This window comes from Pelophylax lessonae, assembly GCF_965119305.1.
Source record: "Pelophylax lessonae genome assembly, chromosome: 4".
NCBI classification, from domain to species: Eukaryota; Metazoa; Chordata; class Amphibia; order Anura; family Ranidae; genus Pelophylax; species Pelophylax lessonae.
Genome location: NC_138771.1, coordinates 190,920,259 through 190,940,394, shown reverse-complemented (window position 1 = coordinate 190,940,394; position 20,136 = coordinate 190,920,259). Strand labels below are relative to the sequence as shown.

Here is a 20,136-nt window from a genome sequence, read left to right as displayed (position 1 = left end):
ATGCAAACTGAACACAGGCAATGGATAGCAAGAACAGAAGGATAAAACCTGAGGAGACCCTCGCCGCTGCCTCGATCGGTGTTCCTGGAAAGAGGAAGTGATGCTGCCAGGGCGCTCTATGTAAGCCTATGGAGGCTACAAGAAAATGGCCGCCATGCATGTAAACCATGCGGCCGGAGCGGGTGTAGGCAAAATGGCGTCGTTTGGCGCCGAAACCGCCGCTCCACAGTGCATTAAAACACACTTTACATTCCAATATAAGAATACATGTCAGATCGCCGCAGCGATCACTGTATATGCCCAAACATGCCAAAAAAACATGCCCCACAGCACACAGCTTCTCACACTGCCCAGTCTGACACACACAGTGTCATACAGCTCCCCCCCCCCCCCTTGCAGCCCACAGCATGCAGCCGAGAGATAGGGAGACAAGCAGTGTGAATAGAGGCAGGTTACACAGTCCCAGACTGACAACCCCCCAGACAGACAGGTCCCCACATAAATACACTTACCTCACATGGCGTGGGGGACCCGCACAGGCGAACAAGCCGCTGCACATGAGGCAGGGAGAGTCGCAATTCAAGACGCACAAAATGGGGGTTAAGAAACCGCACAGTGTCCAGTGAGGTAGCCACCTCACCAATCATCCCTGCACCGAACAGGGATGGGTCGTTCACCATGCCAGGAGCGTTACCTGGCTGAACGCTCGATGGCAGACTGGGAAGCCACTGACCCACGACCTGCGACCAGGGGGATCAGCCCGAGACCCAGTCCGCATGATCCTCTTCGTCCGAAGAACTAACGCTGACAAAACAACAGCTAATTAAAGGTAGAGAGAAAAAACTCAAACAAAATATTAAAAAGAAGAAAGAGTCTGGGACAGAAAGTCCCAGCACAGAGAGAGCCAGCCACTCCTGACAAGCTAGACATTAAAACTGAGATATGGTTGCAGGAAGTAGGAGGGTATTGACTGAGGGGACCACCCCTTGAGGGTGGGATATGTTAAAGCTTTATTGTTAACATATTCTGTTGCCTAGCTACTCCTTCGGAGCAAAGTCTAATACCCCATATGTGACGAATATGAAGAGGCGGCGACTGTCGGAGGACGTAAGAGAAATAATGTTTTGGGGGTTTTATGGGCTAAAATTAAAAAAAAAAAAAAAAAAAAACGTGCAAAAATGGCTCCGGCAGTGAAAGGGTTAATAGCCCCTAGCTCTTCATCTTTGCTGAGGATTCAGAATTGACATTTGGAAGCCACGAACTGTTGACTGCAAGTTGGGGGGCATTGTATAGACATAGGCTAGACAGGTGGAAGGGTTACCAACAGAACTACTTTAAGGCCTCATGCACACTGGACTTTTTTACAGCTGCTGTTTTTGGTGTCAGATGTTTTTTTCTACAGCCAGTAAACTTCCCAGAATATTATCCTATGTGTCCATGCACACATAGGCTGTTATCAGCAGTTTTTGGCAGGGGTGTTTTCTGGCTGTAGAAAAAAAAAAAAAAAAAAACCTAGTGGGTTCTGAGTGGCGTTTTTCAGCTGTAAAAACGCTCTAACGTTTATAAATGGCAAAAAACACTGCTGACTGGTGTTTGACATTTTTATTTCATTGCTTTTTTAAACCTGGGTTCTGTTTCAAGGTGTCGTTCATGGAACATAGCCTGGGTTCACACTGGTGCGTGCTGAACACCGCATGTGACTTGCACCAAAAATGCACCGCATTCCTGTGCACATCACAAGTGATGTCTGTGCGATGCAATTTGAGCCATATATTTTGTATGGCTCAAATTGCATCAAATGATGTAGGACCCTTTTTTCTCCACGCCTAACTGCATTGCATGGGTGTGAACACCCATGTGATGCGATTCTGGCAAGAGCACTGCATTCTGCCATCGCATGTCAAAATCGGAGCCTATTGCTGGCAACGGCACCAGTTCACACTGAGGGTGGGTTTGAGATCATACAGCTGCATGTACAGGATTTCAAACTTGCCTGTCAGTGTGACTTCGGGGGCAATTAGTGTGACTTCGGGGGCAATTTGACAGACATCTGTACAGGTTCATGCACAGATGTCTATTGAAATCGCCCCGAAGTCATCAAAAGTATTGCACCAATTCGGACAGTGACGCTGCCGGCAATAGGCTTTGATTTGGCATGCGATTTGACATGTCAAATCTGCCCAATGTGAACGGGGGTTTAATGTTCCATGAACGACAACCCAAAACAGATTGCAAAATACAGTGAGCTTGACAGAATCGCACAGTGTTCACATCCATGCGATGAGATTTTGATGCGGGAAAAAAGGGTCCACATTTGCACCAAACTGTTGTAGAACCCTTTTTTCCCCCCGCACCTAAATCCTATCGCATAGGTGTGAACACACATGCGATGCAATTCTGTCAAGCATTGCATTGTGGGAAAATCGGGGGTTACTAAAATAGTAGAGGTGATTTTTAGCTAAAAAAAGCTGAAAAACTCACTACAAAGCTACTGGTGTTATAATGTCCAGTGTGCATGAGGCCTAAGGATTAAAGAAAAAAAAAAGACTGCTGGAAATTTTCAGTTTGATCAGCGCTGTTTAGTAGATTCTGACAACAGGGAGACGGGGGGCAGTCAGAATAAAAAAAGGCACAGTGGGGAGGATGTGTGGATGGGGGATTTGGGTTTGTTTGTTTAGCCAGCCATGTATGGGCAGCTTAACCACTTGCCCACCGCTCACATGGAGCGTACTGCGGCAAAGTGGCACGATCCCGTCCAGCGACGTAGACCTACGTCGCTGGACTCCTCCCCCTGTAGGCGGCGCTCCCGCGCCGCCGGAGGCGCGCTCCCGCTGTTTTCATTCACAGCGGGAGTCGGGCCAGGGGAGGAGCAGCGGCGATCGCCGCTGCTCTGCCCCGATTGTCGGGGAATCGCGTGAGGAGAACCGCCTGCCTGTGTAAACAGAGCGGGCGGATCTCCATAGTGACAGGGAGTGACAGATCGGAGTGTTCAGCATAGCTGGACATCCGATCTGTCCCTGTCTCACTCAGTCACCTCCCCCCCCACACGTTAGTAAGCACCAGGCATACATTAACCCCTCCCTCTCCAATAAAATTAACCCCTTCACTGCCAGTGTCATTTTTACAGTAACAGTGCATATGTATAGCACTGATTACTGCAGTAATGTCACTGGTACCCCCAAAAGTGTCAAAAATGTCAGTCAAGGGTCCGATCTGTCCACCGCAATGTCGCAGTCCCGCAAAAAAAAAAACACCAAAAATGACAGAAATCTTTCCCTTAGTTAGTAAACAAAATATGCTTATTGCGATTTTTTTTACCAAACATAGGTAGCAGAAAACAAATTGGCCAAAAATTTAAAAAAAATTTGATTTTTACATTTTTTTTGGGGGGGGGGGAATTTCATATAGAAAAATGTTAAAAATATTGTTATTTTTTCAAAATAAACGCTCTTTTTTTGTTTATAGCGCAAAAAGTAAAAATCGCACAGGTGATCAAATACCACCAAAAGAAAGCTCTGTTTGTGGGAAAAAAAGGACGTAAATTTCGTCCGCGCAATTGTTAAAGTCGCACAGCGCCGAATCGCAAAAAGTGGCCTGGACGTAAGACAGCAAAATCCTCCGGTGGTAAAGTGGTTAAAGCTAGAGGCTTTAAACAATAGAAACAATAAAAAAAAAGGATCTACTTGGGGCTTCCGAAGCTAAAGAATTTTCCGATTTCCTCCTGCAAAGTTAAAAATAAAAGCCCTGGAGGAGGGGCATTATTAGGTTGGAGGAGCAGTCTTTGTCTGGAATATCATTGTTAATCCACTGCCAAACACTGGGCAACAACAGAATGATTTTACAAAGGAAAACATGTCAGCATCAGTTATGCAGGCCACAGGTGAAAATGTTTTTTTTTTTGTTCCTGCAACCACAGGTTGATGGGGGAATGTCTCCCACATAACTATTGTGTTCCCACGGGGGGGGGGGGGGGGGAGCCGTCCCTGCCGGGAGATCCCAGTGATTATTACTAGCGACTATAGCTGCTGGCAATAATCGCATGCTAGAAATCAGACATGCTGGTTGTAAGTCGATCAATGGATTGACTTGGGTACAATCAGCCTACCCATATATGGATGAAATCTCAGCTGGTCCTTGCTGAACATGTGAGAGAACTTAAAAGTCAAAAGAATTTATAAACAGTACCAAAACAGTAAGTTTCATAAAAGTTCTCAAACACTGCTTAGTGTTAGCAATACATACCACCAATGGCATCAATCTCATCAAAGAAAATCAGGCAGGCTTTCTTTGTCCTGGCCATTTCAAACAGCTCGCGCACCATTCTAGCACCCTATAACATGAACAGACAAAGAAATCAACATTTCTCAATCTTCTTTGTAGTAATAAAAAAAAAAATAAAAAAAGCAAAACCTGCTGCATTTTTCTTCCAAAGGCCATGAACAAAAAAATAATCAATGAGCAGATCTTCATGTGATCCCTTAGTTCTTGGATGTAAAAAGTCATTTGCAAAAATAGTGAAGCTGCTGCTCTCCAACACACCCACTGGGAGGGAGGAGGATCTGAAAGAACTCAGTAAAATTACACCCTAGCGTAATCCCATTTATTAAACTTTACAGTTTTAAAGTACACAAAACTCGATGTACTCACATGATACCATAAGGATGAGGCATGTATCGTAAGAGCCATTCCTCAACAACAGGCGCTGTAAGATTGAATAGCAAATGGCATCCAGTGAACCTCACTGACAGCTAATGTGCCCCAGGAGCAGAGTCTTGGCGTGAAGCGGCTACTGTGGATGCGCCCGGTCCAGCTGACACCACACTCTGTTCTGAACCGCCACAACACCAGGAAGGAGGCAAACCGGAGAAAACGTGCATCACGGTTGCCAAGGCGACGCGTTTCAGAGGTGTGAAGTCCTTTGTCAAGTCCAAGGGACTAAGGAGGCCACGCCTCTGCGGCTCCTGGGGCACTTTAGCTGTCAGCAAGGTTCACTGGATGCCATTCGATCTTACAGCGGCCATTGTTGAGGAACAGCTCTTATGATACAAGCCTCAACCTAACGGTGTCATGCGAGTGCATTGAGTTTTGTCAAAGTTTAATAAATGGGATTATGCCAGGGTGGCTTGTACTCTTCCCTTTTTGTTATTGCATTTTACTTCCACCATTTCAGTGCTATAATATAAAGAGCTAATTTAAGTGGTATGCTATCCAGTTTCTATAATAATAAATAATGGTATTTTTTGTACTTACTGTAAAATCCCTTTCTCTGCTTTCAATTGAGGAAACAACTTTAATTTTTGTATTGGGTACAGTGCAAACTGAAGGAGCAGGATTCTAGGTACAACTTGGGTAAAAAAGAAGACCACCCAGAGGGCAATGCCTACTGTTGGTCAAACCCCACACACTGAGCTGAGAAGGATGCCATCTTTGGCAACTGCTTGACATCAGCCAATTGAGGACTTGAAATTTAGTTGAGAGCTGACATAAGTGTATTGGCAATTGTGACAGTCCTCACTAGAGGCATGCTATGAATGTAACTGTTTTTGCAAACAATTCTCGGTGGGTTTAGTAAAAAAAAAAAAAAAAAAAAAAAAAAAAAAATGTATATATCTGTTTACACGCACCGTCAGCAGCAGAGCCAGAGGGGCAGGTGTAGAGAAAAGAAAGGATTTTTAATTGTTCAAGATGGGGGGGGGCAGTTCCTGGTTTAGATCATCACCTAATCATCCCAAAACAATGACACAACAGGGCGGGCAAGAACAGAAAAATGGACTACCCGTCTTAAGAGAAAATGATACAGGCCAATCAAACTTCCACCTGTAAAACTTTGTCTCTAAAATTGGCATCAGCTGATGTTGCCACATCCACTTTGTAGAATCTAGTGAAAGTATGAACTGATGACCAAGTGGCTGTCTTACAAACCTGAGAAATCTATGGTTGATGGTAGAAAGTCCTGGACAGACTTTCCACCTTCGTAGAGTGTGCTGTAGCTGGAAGCGGTGGCTTTTGGTGCTTCATAGCACATGCTTGTACAACAGCTTGCCTGATTCCGCATGAAATAGTAGCAATTGAAGCTGCAAGGCCTTTACGTGGGCAGTCTACAACTACAGACTTCCACGTCTGACCTACTAACAAAAATGGCATCCAAATACATCCTAATCCCCCTGATTACATCCAAAGGTAACCTCTTTAGTCCACTTCATGGACTGGCTCAAGACAAAGTGACAGAAGCACAATTACTGAAATTCAAAAAACTGGTGCAGGCAGATATTGTGAAAGTGTCTCTCATGCATTCAAAAAGTGGTTAAGAATGCACTGCTGTGTGTAAGGCCCTGAACAAAAGTGCAGACATGATACACACCTACACACAAACACTGATTAGCCATAACTTTATAACCATCCACCTAATAGGCAAGTCCCCCCTTGGCCGCCAAAACAGCCCTGACCCCTCAAGGCATGGACGCCAATCGACCTGTAAAGGGTATGCTGTGGTATCTGGCACAAAGCCAGTAAGTTGTGAGGTGGGGCAACCATGAATGGGACTTGGTTTTTCCAACCCATTCCAAGGTAACAATTGTAGGAACCCCTGTCAGTGGTAAAGTATTCCTTTCAACAGACATTTGCTGGACAACTTGTTCTAAAGTTTTTAAGCGGGGCAGTAACATGGGCTTTTGAGACAACAGGTCTTTGAAATAGATGCCATGGAGTTTCATCTTCCAGATAAAAAGAGATCTGTGTACCATAACGTGCAGGGCCAAAAGAGTCACAAGGATCACCAGAATCCCATAGACTTCAATCCAGCATAGTCGCCAAGGTAAATGATTTACAAGCAGGTACGTATATATCGCAGTTCAGCAATCTCACAGAGCCACCAAAGCTTCCAACAGGTACGTATATATATCGCAGTTCAGCAATCTCACAGAGCCCCCAAAGCTTCCATCATGTCTGCCTAAGGGCCCTTTCCCATGCTACAACCCTTTTACCTGAGATGTAATGACAGATAAACATCTGACATTTCCCATCGCTGGCAGATTTACTGGAAGATACTCGCCCTGATCCAGACCTTCCAAAATTACCACCAGGGAGTCCAAGGATGAGGATGGTCCTGAAGTAATTCGAGGTGTGGAGGCAATGCAAAATGGATCCCCCACAGCCCCTGCATCACCATACCATATTTGGGGCAAAAAGGGGGTTCCTGTACAGTGTAAGCTTAAGAACCTGCAAGCTGCAAGTTTCTACAGTCCCTGGAGTAAACACTGCCCTGGTCTCTGCTGCTGACAAACACCCAGCAGGAGGAGGCAGCTTGCCATAGAGCCTTGAGTTAGCAGAAACCCTGTTCCAGCCAATCCAAAGAGGCAGTATACAGACGCACAAATGTGGGTCCTAAATCCAGTGGCTTGTACTGCCGCTACCACATCCTGCTCCACTCAGGGCAGAAACCCTCAATCAAGATGGACTTTGCAGCCTTTCCCAGAGAGCTACTGCCACGGCTCCTGAAGCATGTTGCAAATTGCTCAGGAAAAATTCCCCCAAATACCATAATCTGTGGCTACTCCAATTCGAAGGTCCGCTGCCAGATAAGCACTCCTTACACAGTCAGTGCACCTTCCATACTGCCCCTCACAGCCAAACAGTCATCCTCCAAGCTCCAGTGGTAACCCCCCTTAGGGGAGACCCTGAAGCCTCCACATACCCCAATAAAAATATTTTCCCCCGAAGACAGACAGGCGCAAAGGGGGATGGTGAGGGGAAGGAAGAATGGGAGACAGATAAAAGGGGAAATACCCCTACACAACGCCTTGGGGGGGGGGGGGGTGCTCTGTCCACAGTCCCAGTTGTCTGCCTGAGACATTGGCAGGAAACTACTACCTGCTGCTATCCAGACTACCCAAATAAGACCTGGCCATTGCAGCCGAACCTGCACCTGGCAAGGAACTGCACGTGTTCGATTGCTGCAAATAGGGAGACCATTAAGATCTATATTAGTTGGCCGTCCAGCCAGTGGCTTGCTTGTAGTAAAACCAAAAGGTACTAGGATTTCCGGGAGGAAATTTCTATGTCCTAACTTCTCGATGCTAGACTAATAACCAAGTTATTTTCCAGTGTGGGAGGGCTTCAGCCACCAGCAGGGGCTGCCCCCGGGGTGGTCTTTTTTTATAGTACTTAGCATCCTACTTCCATAGGTGCCACTATACCCAGTAGTTGAGGATCTAAAGCAGAAGCTGTGTCATTTAATGAACAAAAAAATATTCATTTCTTACTGGCTCTCTGAACCCTTATAGTATTACACAATCTATACTATGACAGAGGTAGTTTATGTAGACCTGGATATAGCTTTCTGAAGGAGCTAAGGACACCATTTCTGTGCCAATGGTTTTTGTTCACATCAGAGCTGGTTCTATCCCCATATGAGTGTATATGAATGCAAAACAGCTTGAAGCGTGTCAAATGCAGCCTAGAAGGGGGGGCAACTACAAATACAGTACACCTGTCAATGTATTTCAGAAGAAATTTAATTTGATGTCAAAGCAAACTGCATTTGTCCATCAATAGATGACACAGGCCATTACTCTTGGTAAACAGCACTAAGCTTCTGGTTTGAGGTACAATACAACAATCTAAAAAAGGCAAGTCAAAAATACACACACACACACATTATATACACATGTACACACACACACATTATATACACATGTACACACACACACATATATATATATATATATATATATATATATATATATATATATATATATATATATATATATATATATATATATATATATATTATATTACACACACACACACATATATATATATATACATATACATATACACTTACATACATACACACACTCAACTAGGACGTTTGCACCTGTAATGCTGGGGGCAAATGCCCAACAGTTGCAACATTTTAAGAACAGGTCAGGAAGGAGCTCTTATGAAGAATGGGAGTTTTTCTGGCAGGCTTTATTGGGGGCACAAATGGTCTACAAGTATAGTAGGTATGCGAGTGACTGCATGACTAGTAGGGATGAAAATGGTTCACAGCTATGCATTATCATGTAAAAATGAACGGTGCTATATAAGCAAGTCAAATATTTTTTTTTAAAGCCCACACCCTTTTTTTCCCCTCTTTTTGGCTAGGAAATGTCATCATTTAACTGTTTCATTTACAGGAAGTTCCAAGGTTACAAACAAGATCTGTAGGTTTGCTCTTAAGTTGAAATTGTATGCAAGTTGGAACAGGTACATTTTTAGGTGCAACTCCAGCCAAGTTTTTTGGATAGCATAGAGAAGGGTTAACACCCCTGTAACATTTGTTTTGCTGTCTGTACCCCTGTTGAGAAGATTTCATCTAACTGTGTCCCTGTGATAATTCGATTTTGGAAAATTTGGGTTGTTGTGGAAACAAGGATTAGTGATAAAGCTTCAGTGGAGACAACTCTTTCCCATGATAACTCTTACAGGAGTGAATTTCCCTTCCTAGGGGTACCTTTCCTACTTCCTGTTGTCTCCCCCCATTTGTAAGTAGGAGTCGTAATAAGTCAATGTTTGAAACTCTGGAACTGCCTGTAGCAGAAATGCTGCTTCTTCCCAAATACTCCAGTAATCAACGCTTGTATAATAGTGTAAAAGACACTCCTCATCACAAGAGTCCTCATGTAAATTTATTCTAAAAAAAGGAGGCGTGTGTGTTTGGCCAGGTATGTTTCAGTGCACAGGACCACACAGTCACATTTGTGCAATTACCATGATGGGAAATTGTAGGTAGGACAATGAAAATAGAGCTTTCTGGAACAAATTCTTTCCAACGGAACATCTTTATATGGACTTTAGATCGGCTTAAAGATTTTGATTTACAGAAAATGCAAAAGCTCACCTCTCCTACGTATTTCTGGACCAGTTCTGAGCCAATGACTCGGATGAAACAGGCATCAGTCCTGTTGGCCACTGCACGTGCACAAAGGGTTTTTCCTGTTCCTGGAGGGCCAAACAGAAGCACTCCTTTTGGTGGTTCAATACCCAGATTAACAAACCGCTCAGGCTGAAAAAAATAAAGAAATATTTTATTGTTTGTTGGGAGAAACTGCAATACCTTGAATTATATTCACTGCTAAAAAGCAGCAATTAATAATTTTGTGTCTTATGTCAGCCATAGGAGTGAATGGCTTTAACCACTTAAGGACCAGGCCTATTTCTGAAACTTGTTGTTTACAAGATCAGTATTTTTTGCTAGAAAATTACTTACAACCCACACAATTGAATTAAAAAAAGAAAACAGTAAAAGTTAGCCCAATTTTTTTTCTAGAATGTGAAAGAGAATGTTAAGCCTTTAAGGCCGTTGGGAGAAAGCGACATATGATGTCGCTCCGGTCCTCCAAAAGGCCAGAGACTGGAACAGACTGGATCGTTTTCCCCGCTGCAGACAGCTCCAATACGCGGGGAAAACGACTGGGAAGCGGCGGGAGGAGGTGTGCACCTCTCTCACCACCCATAAAAGTGATCCCATGGTGAATCTGCCACTGGGACCACTTATGTAAAAGGGGACCGCTGGCCGTGTGGAAAAATACCGGGGTTATGGCAGCTAACTGCTGCCATCACACCAGTATTTAACATTAAAGTACCGATGTAAATACACATGGGGCAGTCCAGAAGTGGTTAATATTTCACACACATTCTAAGGACCTTATCAAATCTACTCACATGGAGCAAAGGAGTTTCAACGACTTCCCTCAACTTTTCTATTTGCTCTTTGCAGCCTCCAACATCACTGTAGGTCACATCAGGTTTCTCTTCCACCTGTTCAGGAGGGCAGGCAAATTGCTTAGTAAATAACAGAAATTAAGATTTAGAATGCTTACCTTTTATTTTATTTAATGAAACCATTACCTGCATCATAGTAACTGTGGGGTCAATTTTTGGAGGCAAGGGTATATGAATTTGGTATTTGTTTCTGTCCACTCTGCACAAAACACATGGTAAAGAACATTTACAGTTTACCGAAATGCATACCAAATATCAAATTCACCACAGAACTAACAAGGGCCTTACCCAACTCTCATTCCTTCTTCTATGTCAGTAGGAGCAACCTGGTCACTGAGGTCTACCACAAACTTTGCAAACTGCTTAACATTAATTATGTACTTTGGGTCCTCAGAATCAGCATTAATTATTTTTGTACACCTGGTTAAAGAAAAAAAAAATTATAATAATCAGGAAACACAATAGCATTCACTCTGTTCTATTCCTATATGTATTGTGATGTTCAAGAATCAAACATTAGAAAAGCATTATTGAAGTTCAAAGATCAGCACCTGGCCACCTGAAGTGGTTGTTCACTCTGCAGAGTCTGTTTATCAGCAGCCAGATCCCAAAGTGCTGGAGGAGCAAGTCCTGTGTCAGATTCCTTAATGCCTAAAATACATAAAGACATAAATAAGCTTACTCACCAGCACAGTCAGCCACAAAGCAATATGGTGATCAGTATTTAAAACAGCATCTCCACCTCTATACTTAAAAAAAAAAAAAATGAGATTACTTCCTAACAGCCTTCCCCCAGTATTTACTTGTGGAGAAGATTCCTAGTGTACCCCAAATCCTAGCAGAGAAGATTCTAAGTTACCCCTATACTCCTAGTGATCCTGTGTATGCAAGCTTCTCCCACTGCCTGTCAGCATGATCTTCGTATCACCATTGTCTTCTAAGCTGACCCTCTATGTTACTGTTAGCAACCTATACTCCTGCACCAGTTGTGTCCTTTGAGCATTCCAGTATACTTGTGCCTCTGTTTCGTTTGTGTACCCTTGCCAGTTTTTTGCCTTCCAGCCTCTATGTGATCCAATGAGTTTTTGTCTGCTATTCATTAGCATCACTTGTGTCTTCAGTCTGCTTCAGTGCCTTCCTGTGTATTTCTAGCCAGTGTGCCCATGCACCTCTACCTGCTCCTAAAAATTCCTGTTTGTCTCTTTGCATTGCTACTACTAGTTGTCCCGTTTGTCTCTGTGTACCTGCTCCAGAGTGTGTGCGTTTCCATGCACACCTGCCAGATTGGGCAGTACTCCTTGCTATCCTGCAATTCATGTGCCTCAGTGCTGCAAGCATTCTTATCTGCTTTATCAGCCCTCAGTAGCTGCCTGCTTGGGTAGAGTCAGAGAACTGCACCTGGGAATCATCTGCAGCGCAACCCATCTCCACCTTCAAGACCTCTGGAGAAGACCAGGCAGTTCCTTAGATTCTGTGCATCAGCCCTTCCAAGGGCCCCCACCTTCCCTGTATGTGCAGGCAGGCTGAGTTATTCCGAAACAGTGCCAATAGAAATGTATGTCCTAGACTCCTTGTGTACCTGTATTCCCTGGGACCCCTGTGCACTTCCAAATATCTCAAAGCATACTGTTACCTCTGTGTTCCTGTAAACTCAGCATCCCACTGCTGCTAAGATACTCCTGTCTCCCTGCGAGTCCTGCACCCTGGTGGAGAAAAGTGTTTGTGTCTTGCCTGCCTGTAAGACCAGCACCTCTGTGCTGCACCATACTCTTGTCCTTAGTGCGAGTCCTGTATTCTATGCTTTCCAAGGTCATCATCTATGTGCTTCCCTGTACCAGGTCAGCTGCAGCCTGCATGGATGCACTCGCTCTCTAAGCACACTGCCATCCAGCATATATATGGTGTCCCCTACATGACACAAACATTGCCTGCCACAAATAGTATAAATGAATACCTTGACAGTCCAGCACTTTCCCTGCAGCACAGTACAGCCAGCATTTACAGACTGCAGTGTCACTGGTTCAGTAAAAAATGCAAGGCAGCATCTGCAAGCTCTAGCCAGATAGGCAGGACCTTGGGTTGATCAAAGAATTATAGCCAGATGCTGCCAATCATCTTCAGCTTGTGGGCATTGCCCTGCACGGATTACTGTAGTAGCAGTGATGGCTGTAAACTGTGTGTGACCATGTGCATCTCCTATTTTTTCAAAGTTTATATTTGGGTACAGCCCTGACCAAAAGTTTTGAGAAGTGAAAATGTATATTTGTCAAAAGTCTGCTGCCTCATTTTTTACCATGACAATTTGCATTTACTGATTATTATGACGAGTGATCAGGTGAATTGCAGTTAATTTCAAAGTCCCTCTTTGCCATGAAAAGTAACTTAATCCCCGAAAAAAAAAAACATTTCAGCCACTGCCACAAATGGACCAGCTGACATGTCAGTGATTCTCTCGTTAACACAGGTGTCAGTGTTGACGAGGACAAAGCTGGAAATCACTCTGTAATGATGATTGAGTTTGAGTAATAGACTGGAAGCTTTAAAAGGAGTGTGGTGCTTGAAATCATTGTTCTTCCTCTGTTATCACTGACCTAAGCCAACTAAAAAGGGGAGAGGAGAGGAGAGGAGAGGAGAGGAGAGGAGAGGAGAGGAGAGGAGAGGAGAGGAGAGGAGAGGAGAGGAGAGGAGAGGAGAGGAGAGGAGAGGAGAGGAGAGGAGAGGAGAGGAGAGGAGAGGAGAGGAGAGGAGAGGAGAGGAGAGGAGAGGAGAGGAGAGGAGAGGAGAGGAGAGGAGAGGAGAGGAGAGGAGAGGAGAGGAGATCGATCCTATCACCTAATCCATCTGAAGCAAGCCAAAAGACCTTTTAGCCTGGACGGCTACACAAGCCTGAATGGTCATGGTGCTATAAGGCACACATGACCCACAACGTTTGGTGAGTGATTGAATCTTACCTTTATCACAGTGAAATCACAAGTATTAGGATTACTACTGAAGAGTAATCATCGCGCTGAGCACTTGCACTTTTTGTTTGGAAGATTGCACAACGGACTCACTTTATATTTGCACATTTATTGGAATTTTATTTTTGGAAGTCTGCACAAAGATTCACTTTATAATACATATTTATTGGACATTTTTGGACTTTTACAAATTTTATTAATGTTATATGGGATATGATCTACTAATTTATTATTCTACACAATTTACTTGTAATAGATTTATGAAGTTTAGTATAACTATATTCATTTTATAGAGATTAATTTAAAGCAAGCGCTATAGGTAGCCTTTTGACTACTTACCTACACATCACTTTCTAATTTCTATAACAGCTGCTTAAATTACACACATATTTATACATCTATTTATTCATTTATTTACCAATTTTACTCACAAAAATATATATATTATCTATTTCACATATTTAAAAATTAAACACGTGGTGCGGGGCATATACACCAGTATATTCCTTACATATCTTCCTCTGTTAACCATGGTTACCTGTAAGGAAACACGTGCTGTCATTATTGCTTTGCACAAAATGGATTCACAGGCAAGGATATTGCTGCTACTAAGATTGCACCTAATCAACCATTTATCAGATCATCCAGAACTTCAAGGAGAGAGGTTCAATTGTGAAGAAGGCATCAGGGCACACCAGAAAGTCCAGCAAGCGCAAGGACCCTCTCCTACAGTTGATTCAGCTGCAGGGTTGGGGCACCACCTGTGCAGAGCTTGCTCAGGAATGGCAGCAGGCAGGTGTGAGTGCATTGGCACGCACAGCGAAGCAAAGCCTTTTGAAGGATGGCCTGGTATCAAGAAGGGCGGCAAAGAAGCCAATTCTCTCAAGGAAAAACATCAGGGCCAGACTGATATTCTGTAAAAGGTACAGGGATTGGACTGCTGAGGACTGGGTTAAAGGCATTTTCTCTGATGAATCCCCTTTCGGATTGTTTGGGGCATCCGTAAAAAACCTTGTCTGAAGAAGAAAAGTTGAGCGCTACCATCAGTCTTGTGTCATGCCAACAGTAAAGCGTCCTGAGACCATTCATGTGTGGGGTTGCTTCTCAGCCCAGGGAGTGGGCTCACACACAATTTTGCCTAAGAACACAGCCATGAGTAAAGAATGTTACAAAAACATCCTCTGAGAGCAACTTCTCCCAACCATCCAAGAACAGTTTGGTGAGGAACAATGCATTTTCCAGCATGATGGAGCACCTTGCTATAAGGCAAAAGTGATAATAAAGTGGCTTGGAGAACAAAACCTCAAAATGTTGGGTCCATGGCCAGGAAACTTCCCAGACCATTAATCCCATTGAGAACTTGTGGTCAATCCTCAAGAGGCAGGTGAACAAAAAAAAACCCCACAAATTCTGACAAACTCCAAGCATTGATTATGTAAGAATGGGCTGCCATCAGTCAGGATGTGGCCTAGAAGTTGATTAACAGCATGCTGTTAATAGTATGGAATGGTAGATGTCTTGAAAAAAAAAAAAAAAAAAGGCTCAATACTGCACACATTGACTCTTTGCATAAACGTCATGTAATTGTCAATAAAAGGCTTTGACACTTATGAAATGCTTACTTCAGTATACTATAGCAACATCTGATCAAAAGATCTAAAAATACTGAAGCAGCAAACTTTGTGTCATTGTCAAAACTTCTGGCCAGGGCTGTACACCGTTTCTATAGTATTCAAGATCAGTGTTTTGCATACTAAGCTAAACTATATTTACTAACAATTTGAAGGTTTTAGCAGCTATGCATTAAATCCGATTTCCATCAGCACTTGGTATCTGTGAGTTTTATGAGAATTAAAAAGGTGTGTTCTTACCTGTGAGCTCATTAATTTTCTTGAGAAGCTGTTGAATGTCATCTTCCACCTGTTTAATCTGCCTAGAATATGTGCTTTGTCCCTGGAACAAAAATATCAAAATATTAAGGAGAGGTTCCTAAAACGAAATTCTGAAAAAGCCATACTGGTTTTGGTTTCACTTTAGTAATGGGACCTGGCTTTCCCAGGCTTTATAGCTACATTCTACCCATAGTCATACCTTCACTGGCCATGGCCACTCAGGCAGCCTCATTGGACTGTGGCATGATGTTTGGGAGGTTCTTAGCCATCAAGTCAGGAAGAGTCAGGCTCCAGTAATTTAAACTAAATCAAAGCGGTGCACTAATAAAGGTAATACAAGGTATTTTGTGTTGTGTTGTCTGACCATTGCAGTGATAGCACGTGTGTGCGTTATTTGTTCCTTGTACCCGTAGTAAAGCCAACAAACAATAGTACGCAATTCGTTTTTTTAGGTCTTTGCTATACAAACTGACACTCACACTAAATATAAAAGCTATTTTTAGTACCAAAACATACTGCCACTAATACTGACGCCAACACTCACTAAACTAGATCAAGTCCTGAACTAGTTAAAGGAGAAGAAAAGCCAAAGCTCTTTTGCCCATACTTCTATTGATCACAGGAGTGCAGTTCATTCTGCACTCCTGTGACCTGTTTGACTAAAGCCTGCTGCCAGCTGACATCACTTTGCCAGTCTACAGTCGGGATCCACCCACATGCCTGGACCGGGACTTGGCTCACCTACAGTCGGGATCCACCCACATGCCTGGACTGGGACTTGGCTTACCCCCTTTGCTGCACCACTTGGAACCTGAGTCAGCTGCTCCCACCCCTCCTCAGCTAAAAGCTCCAGTGAGTACAGGAGGGCAGAGCAGACACCTGGAGGCAGACAGTCATGGCTCTCTGCTCAGAGTGTCAATATTCTGTGTGGCCACCATTATTTTCCAGCACTGCCTTAACCCTCTTGGGCATGGAGTTCACCGGAGCTTAACAGGTTGCCACTGGAGTCCTCTTCCGCTCCTCCATGACATTAAAGAGCTGGTGGATGTTAGAAACCTTGCGCTCCTCCACCTTCCATTTGAGGATGACCCACAGATGCTCAATAGGGTTTAGGTCTGGAGACATGTTTGGCCAGTCCATCACCTTTTCCCTCAGCTTCTTTAGCTAGGTAGTGGACATCTTTGCGTTGTGTTTGGGGTCGTTATGATGGAATACTGCCCTGTGGCCCAGTCTCCGAAGGGAGGGGATCATGCTCTGATTCAGTATGTCACAGTACATGTTGGCATTCAAGGTTCCCTCAATGAACTGTAGCTCCCCAGTGCCGGCAGCACTCATGCAGCCCCAGACCATGACACTCCCACCACCATGCTTGACTGAAGGCAAGACACACTTGTCTTTGTACTCCTCACCTGGTTGCCGTCACACACACTTAACACCATCTGAACTAAATAAGTTTATCTTGGTCTCATCAGACCATAAGACATGGTTCCAGTAGTCCATGTCCTTAGTCTGCTTGTCTTCAAACTGCGGGCTTTCTTGTGTAACATTTTTAGAAGAGGCTTCCTTATGGGGCGACAGCCATGCAGACCACATTGATGCAGCGTATGGTCTGAGCACTGACAAGCTGACCCCCCACCCCTTCAACCTCTGCAGCAATGCTGGCAGCACTCATATGTCTATTTCCCAAAGACAACCTCTGGATATGATGCTGAGCACGTGCACTCAACTTCTTTGGTTGACCATGGTGAGGCCTGTTCTGAGTGGAACCTGTCCTGTTAAACTGCTGTATGGTCTTGGCCACTGTGCTGCAGCTCAGTTTTATGGTCTTGGCAATCTACTTATAACCTAGGCTATCTTTTACGTAGAGCAACAATTCTTTTTTTCAGATCATCAGAGAGTTCTTTGCCATGAGGTGCCATGTTGATCTTCCAGTGACCAGTATGAGAGAGTGAGAGCAATAACACCAAACTTAACACACCTGCTCCCCATTCACACCTGAGACCTTGTACCACCAACGAGTCACATGACACCGGGGATGGAAAATTGCTAATTGGGCCTAATTTGGACATTTTCACTTAGACATTAATGGCTGTGTGTTGAGTTATTTTGAGGAGACAACAAATGTACACTGTTATACAAACTGTACACTCACTACTTTACATTGTAGCAAAGTGTCATTTCTTCAGTGTTGTCACATAAAAAGATATAAAATCTTTACAAAATGTGAGGGGTGTACTCACTTTTGGCCCAGGCGCAACGTTATCACGACACGTCCAATTTGGCAGTTCTAAACACTGCCGTGTACTTGGCTGGAAAGGCTGGAGTTTGGTTTTCTTTTTTTATCTCAGTTATCTGCCAAGAGGAGAGATGTGAGGTCTTATAGACTCCGCATCTCTCCACAAAGAGGACCTGTCATGCCCTATTCCTATTACAAGCAATGTTTACATCCTTGTAATAAGAATATAAGCAATAAAAAAATAATTTAAAGGGAAAGTGTAAAACCCTAAAAAGAACAAAAAATAAATAAAAATGTAAAATGCCCCCGTCCCTGCATGCTAACACACAGAAGCTAATGCATATGCACGTCACACCCACATATGTAAATTATGTTCAACCAACATATGTAACGTATCCTCGCGAACATTAGAGCGAGAGCAACAATTCTAGCCCAAGACCTCCTCTGTAACTCTAAACAGGTAACCTGTAAAAAAATGTTAAAATGTCGCCTATGGAGATTTTTAAGTACGGAAGTTTGGTGCCATTCTACGAGTGCGCGCAATTTTAAAGCGTGACATGTTAGGTATCTATTTACTTGGCGTAACATCTTACACACTATACAAAAAAATTGGGTAAACTTTAGAGTTTTTTTTTTTTTTTTCTATGAAACTTCTTTTTTCCAAAAAAAAAAAAAAAAATACAACATGTTTGAAAAATTGCTGCGCAAATACTGTGTAACATAAAAAACTGCAACCACCACCATTTTATTTCCTAGGGCAGTGATGGTGAACCTTGGCACCCCAGATGTTTTGAAACTACATTTCCCATGATGTTAAATTACACTGCAGAGTTCATGAGCATCATGGGAAATATAGTTCTAAAACATCTGGGGTGCCAAGGTTCGCCATCACTGCTTTAGGGTCTCTGCTAAAATTAGTGATCAACCGATATCGTTTTTTCATTGCCGATACCGATATTTTGGTCATCGCCTATTGGTATCGGCCGATATGGGCTGATGTTTTCGTACATTTAAATAAAAAAAAATAGGTTTTATTTTTTTTTCTTTGACAGGTACTCTTGTGGAGGGATCGGGGGGTCTAAAAGACCCCAAACCCCTCCTCTGCACTTAAAAGCATTCAAAACGCCAAGTTTGGCTGTTTTGAATGCTGTCATTTTCTTGAATCTGGCACAGAGTACCCGGAAGTGATGTCATGACATCACTTCTGTGTTTTTGCATGGACACCCGATCTGAGCCGAATGCAGCTTTGATCGGGTCTTCGGCGGCCGTGCAGGCTGGTTGCCCGGGTCTCCTGGTGGGACGGGAGACCCTGGCGAGCCGGGAAGGCGGCGGGGGTGGTGGGGTGTGTAACATCCCCTCCCGCTCCTTGAAATGACAGCCGAGCGGCTTCTCAGCCGCATCGGCTGTCATTACAAGACAGCCAACAGTTGACTATGGACACCGGTACTGGGGTGATGCCTCTAGCTGCGGGCATCACTCCGGTACAGCACTTTCCCGAAATATTGGCAATATCGGTCACCTTGGTGGCCGATTCCGATATATCAGGGAAAGTGCATATCGGCTTTGCCGATAATCGGTCGATTCCTAGCTAAAATAAACCATATATAAATGTTTGGGGGTTCTGAGTAACTTTCTAACAAGAAAATTTGTATTTTTACATGTAGGAGAGAAGTGCCAGGATAGGACCGGTATGGAAGTGGTTAAGAGGATTCAACTAGGGATGCACCGAATATTCGGCGGCCGAACATTATTCGGCCGAAAATAGAAAAAATAGCACTTTCGGTGTTCGGCCGAATAAGTCAAAAGGCCGAATAATTTTGTGCCGAACAATAGGGCTGAACGATAGTCGATATGATATCGACTATCGTTCTGTGGCCGTAGGCGATATTCATATCGCCGAGGTCACGATATTTACAGGGGGAAGGGACTCGGAGGAGGACAAGAGGACTCACAGACTTCCGTGTTAGGCAGGGGAAGCCGGGACACTTCAGCGGTGAGCATACATACATTACTCACTCGTGCACTGCAGCCCACCCCACACATTCAGTGAGTCTTACTCTCCTCCCTAGTTTTTTCAATGGCACATTCAGGAAGCCAATCACGCCGTGATTAGATGCACAGCGAACCAATCACGCGTGCCAGCACACCTGATTGGTTCCGCTGTGCCGCTACTCACGGCGTGATTGGCTTCCTGAATGTGCCATTGAAAAAACTAGGGAGGAGAGTAAGACTCACTGAATGTGTGGGGCGGGCTGCAGTGCACGAGTGAGTAATGTATGTA

General features: G+C 43.9%; 1 protein-coding gene across 1 annotated transcript in view; it reads right to left on the bottom strand.

Annotated features, from left to right (window-relative positions):
- The window catches only part of PSMC2 (proteasome 26S subunit, ATPase 2), a 31,913-nt gene that overhangs the window by 8,941 nt on the left and 2,836 nt on the right, over positions 1 to 20,136 (bottom strand). Inside the window, exons 3-9 of the mRNA XM_082255161.1 lie at positions 15,599 to 15,680; positions 11,319 to 11,418; positions 11,056 to 11,187; positions 10,894 to 10,966; positions 10,708 to 10,803; positions 9,884 to 10,048; positions 4,243 to 4,330 (exon numbers count right to left, since the gene is read on the bottom strand). Of these exons, the coding sequence (XP_082111287.1) occupies positions 4,243 to 4,330; positions 9,884 to 10,048; positions 10,708 to 10,803; positions 10,894 to 10,966; positions 11,056 to 11,187; positions 11,319 to 11,418; positions 15,599 to 15,680 (736 nt within the window). The remainder of the gene's footprint in view (positions 1 to 4,242; positions 4,331 to 9,883; positions 10,049 to 10,707; positions 10,804 to 10,893; positions 10,967 to 11,055; positions 11,188 to 11,318; positions 11,419 to 15,598; positions 15,681 to 20,136) is intronic.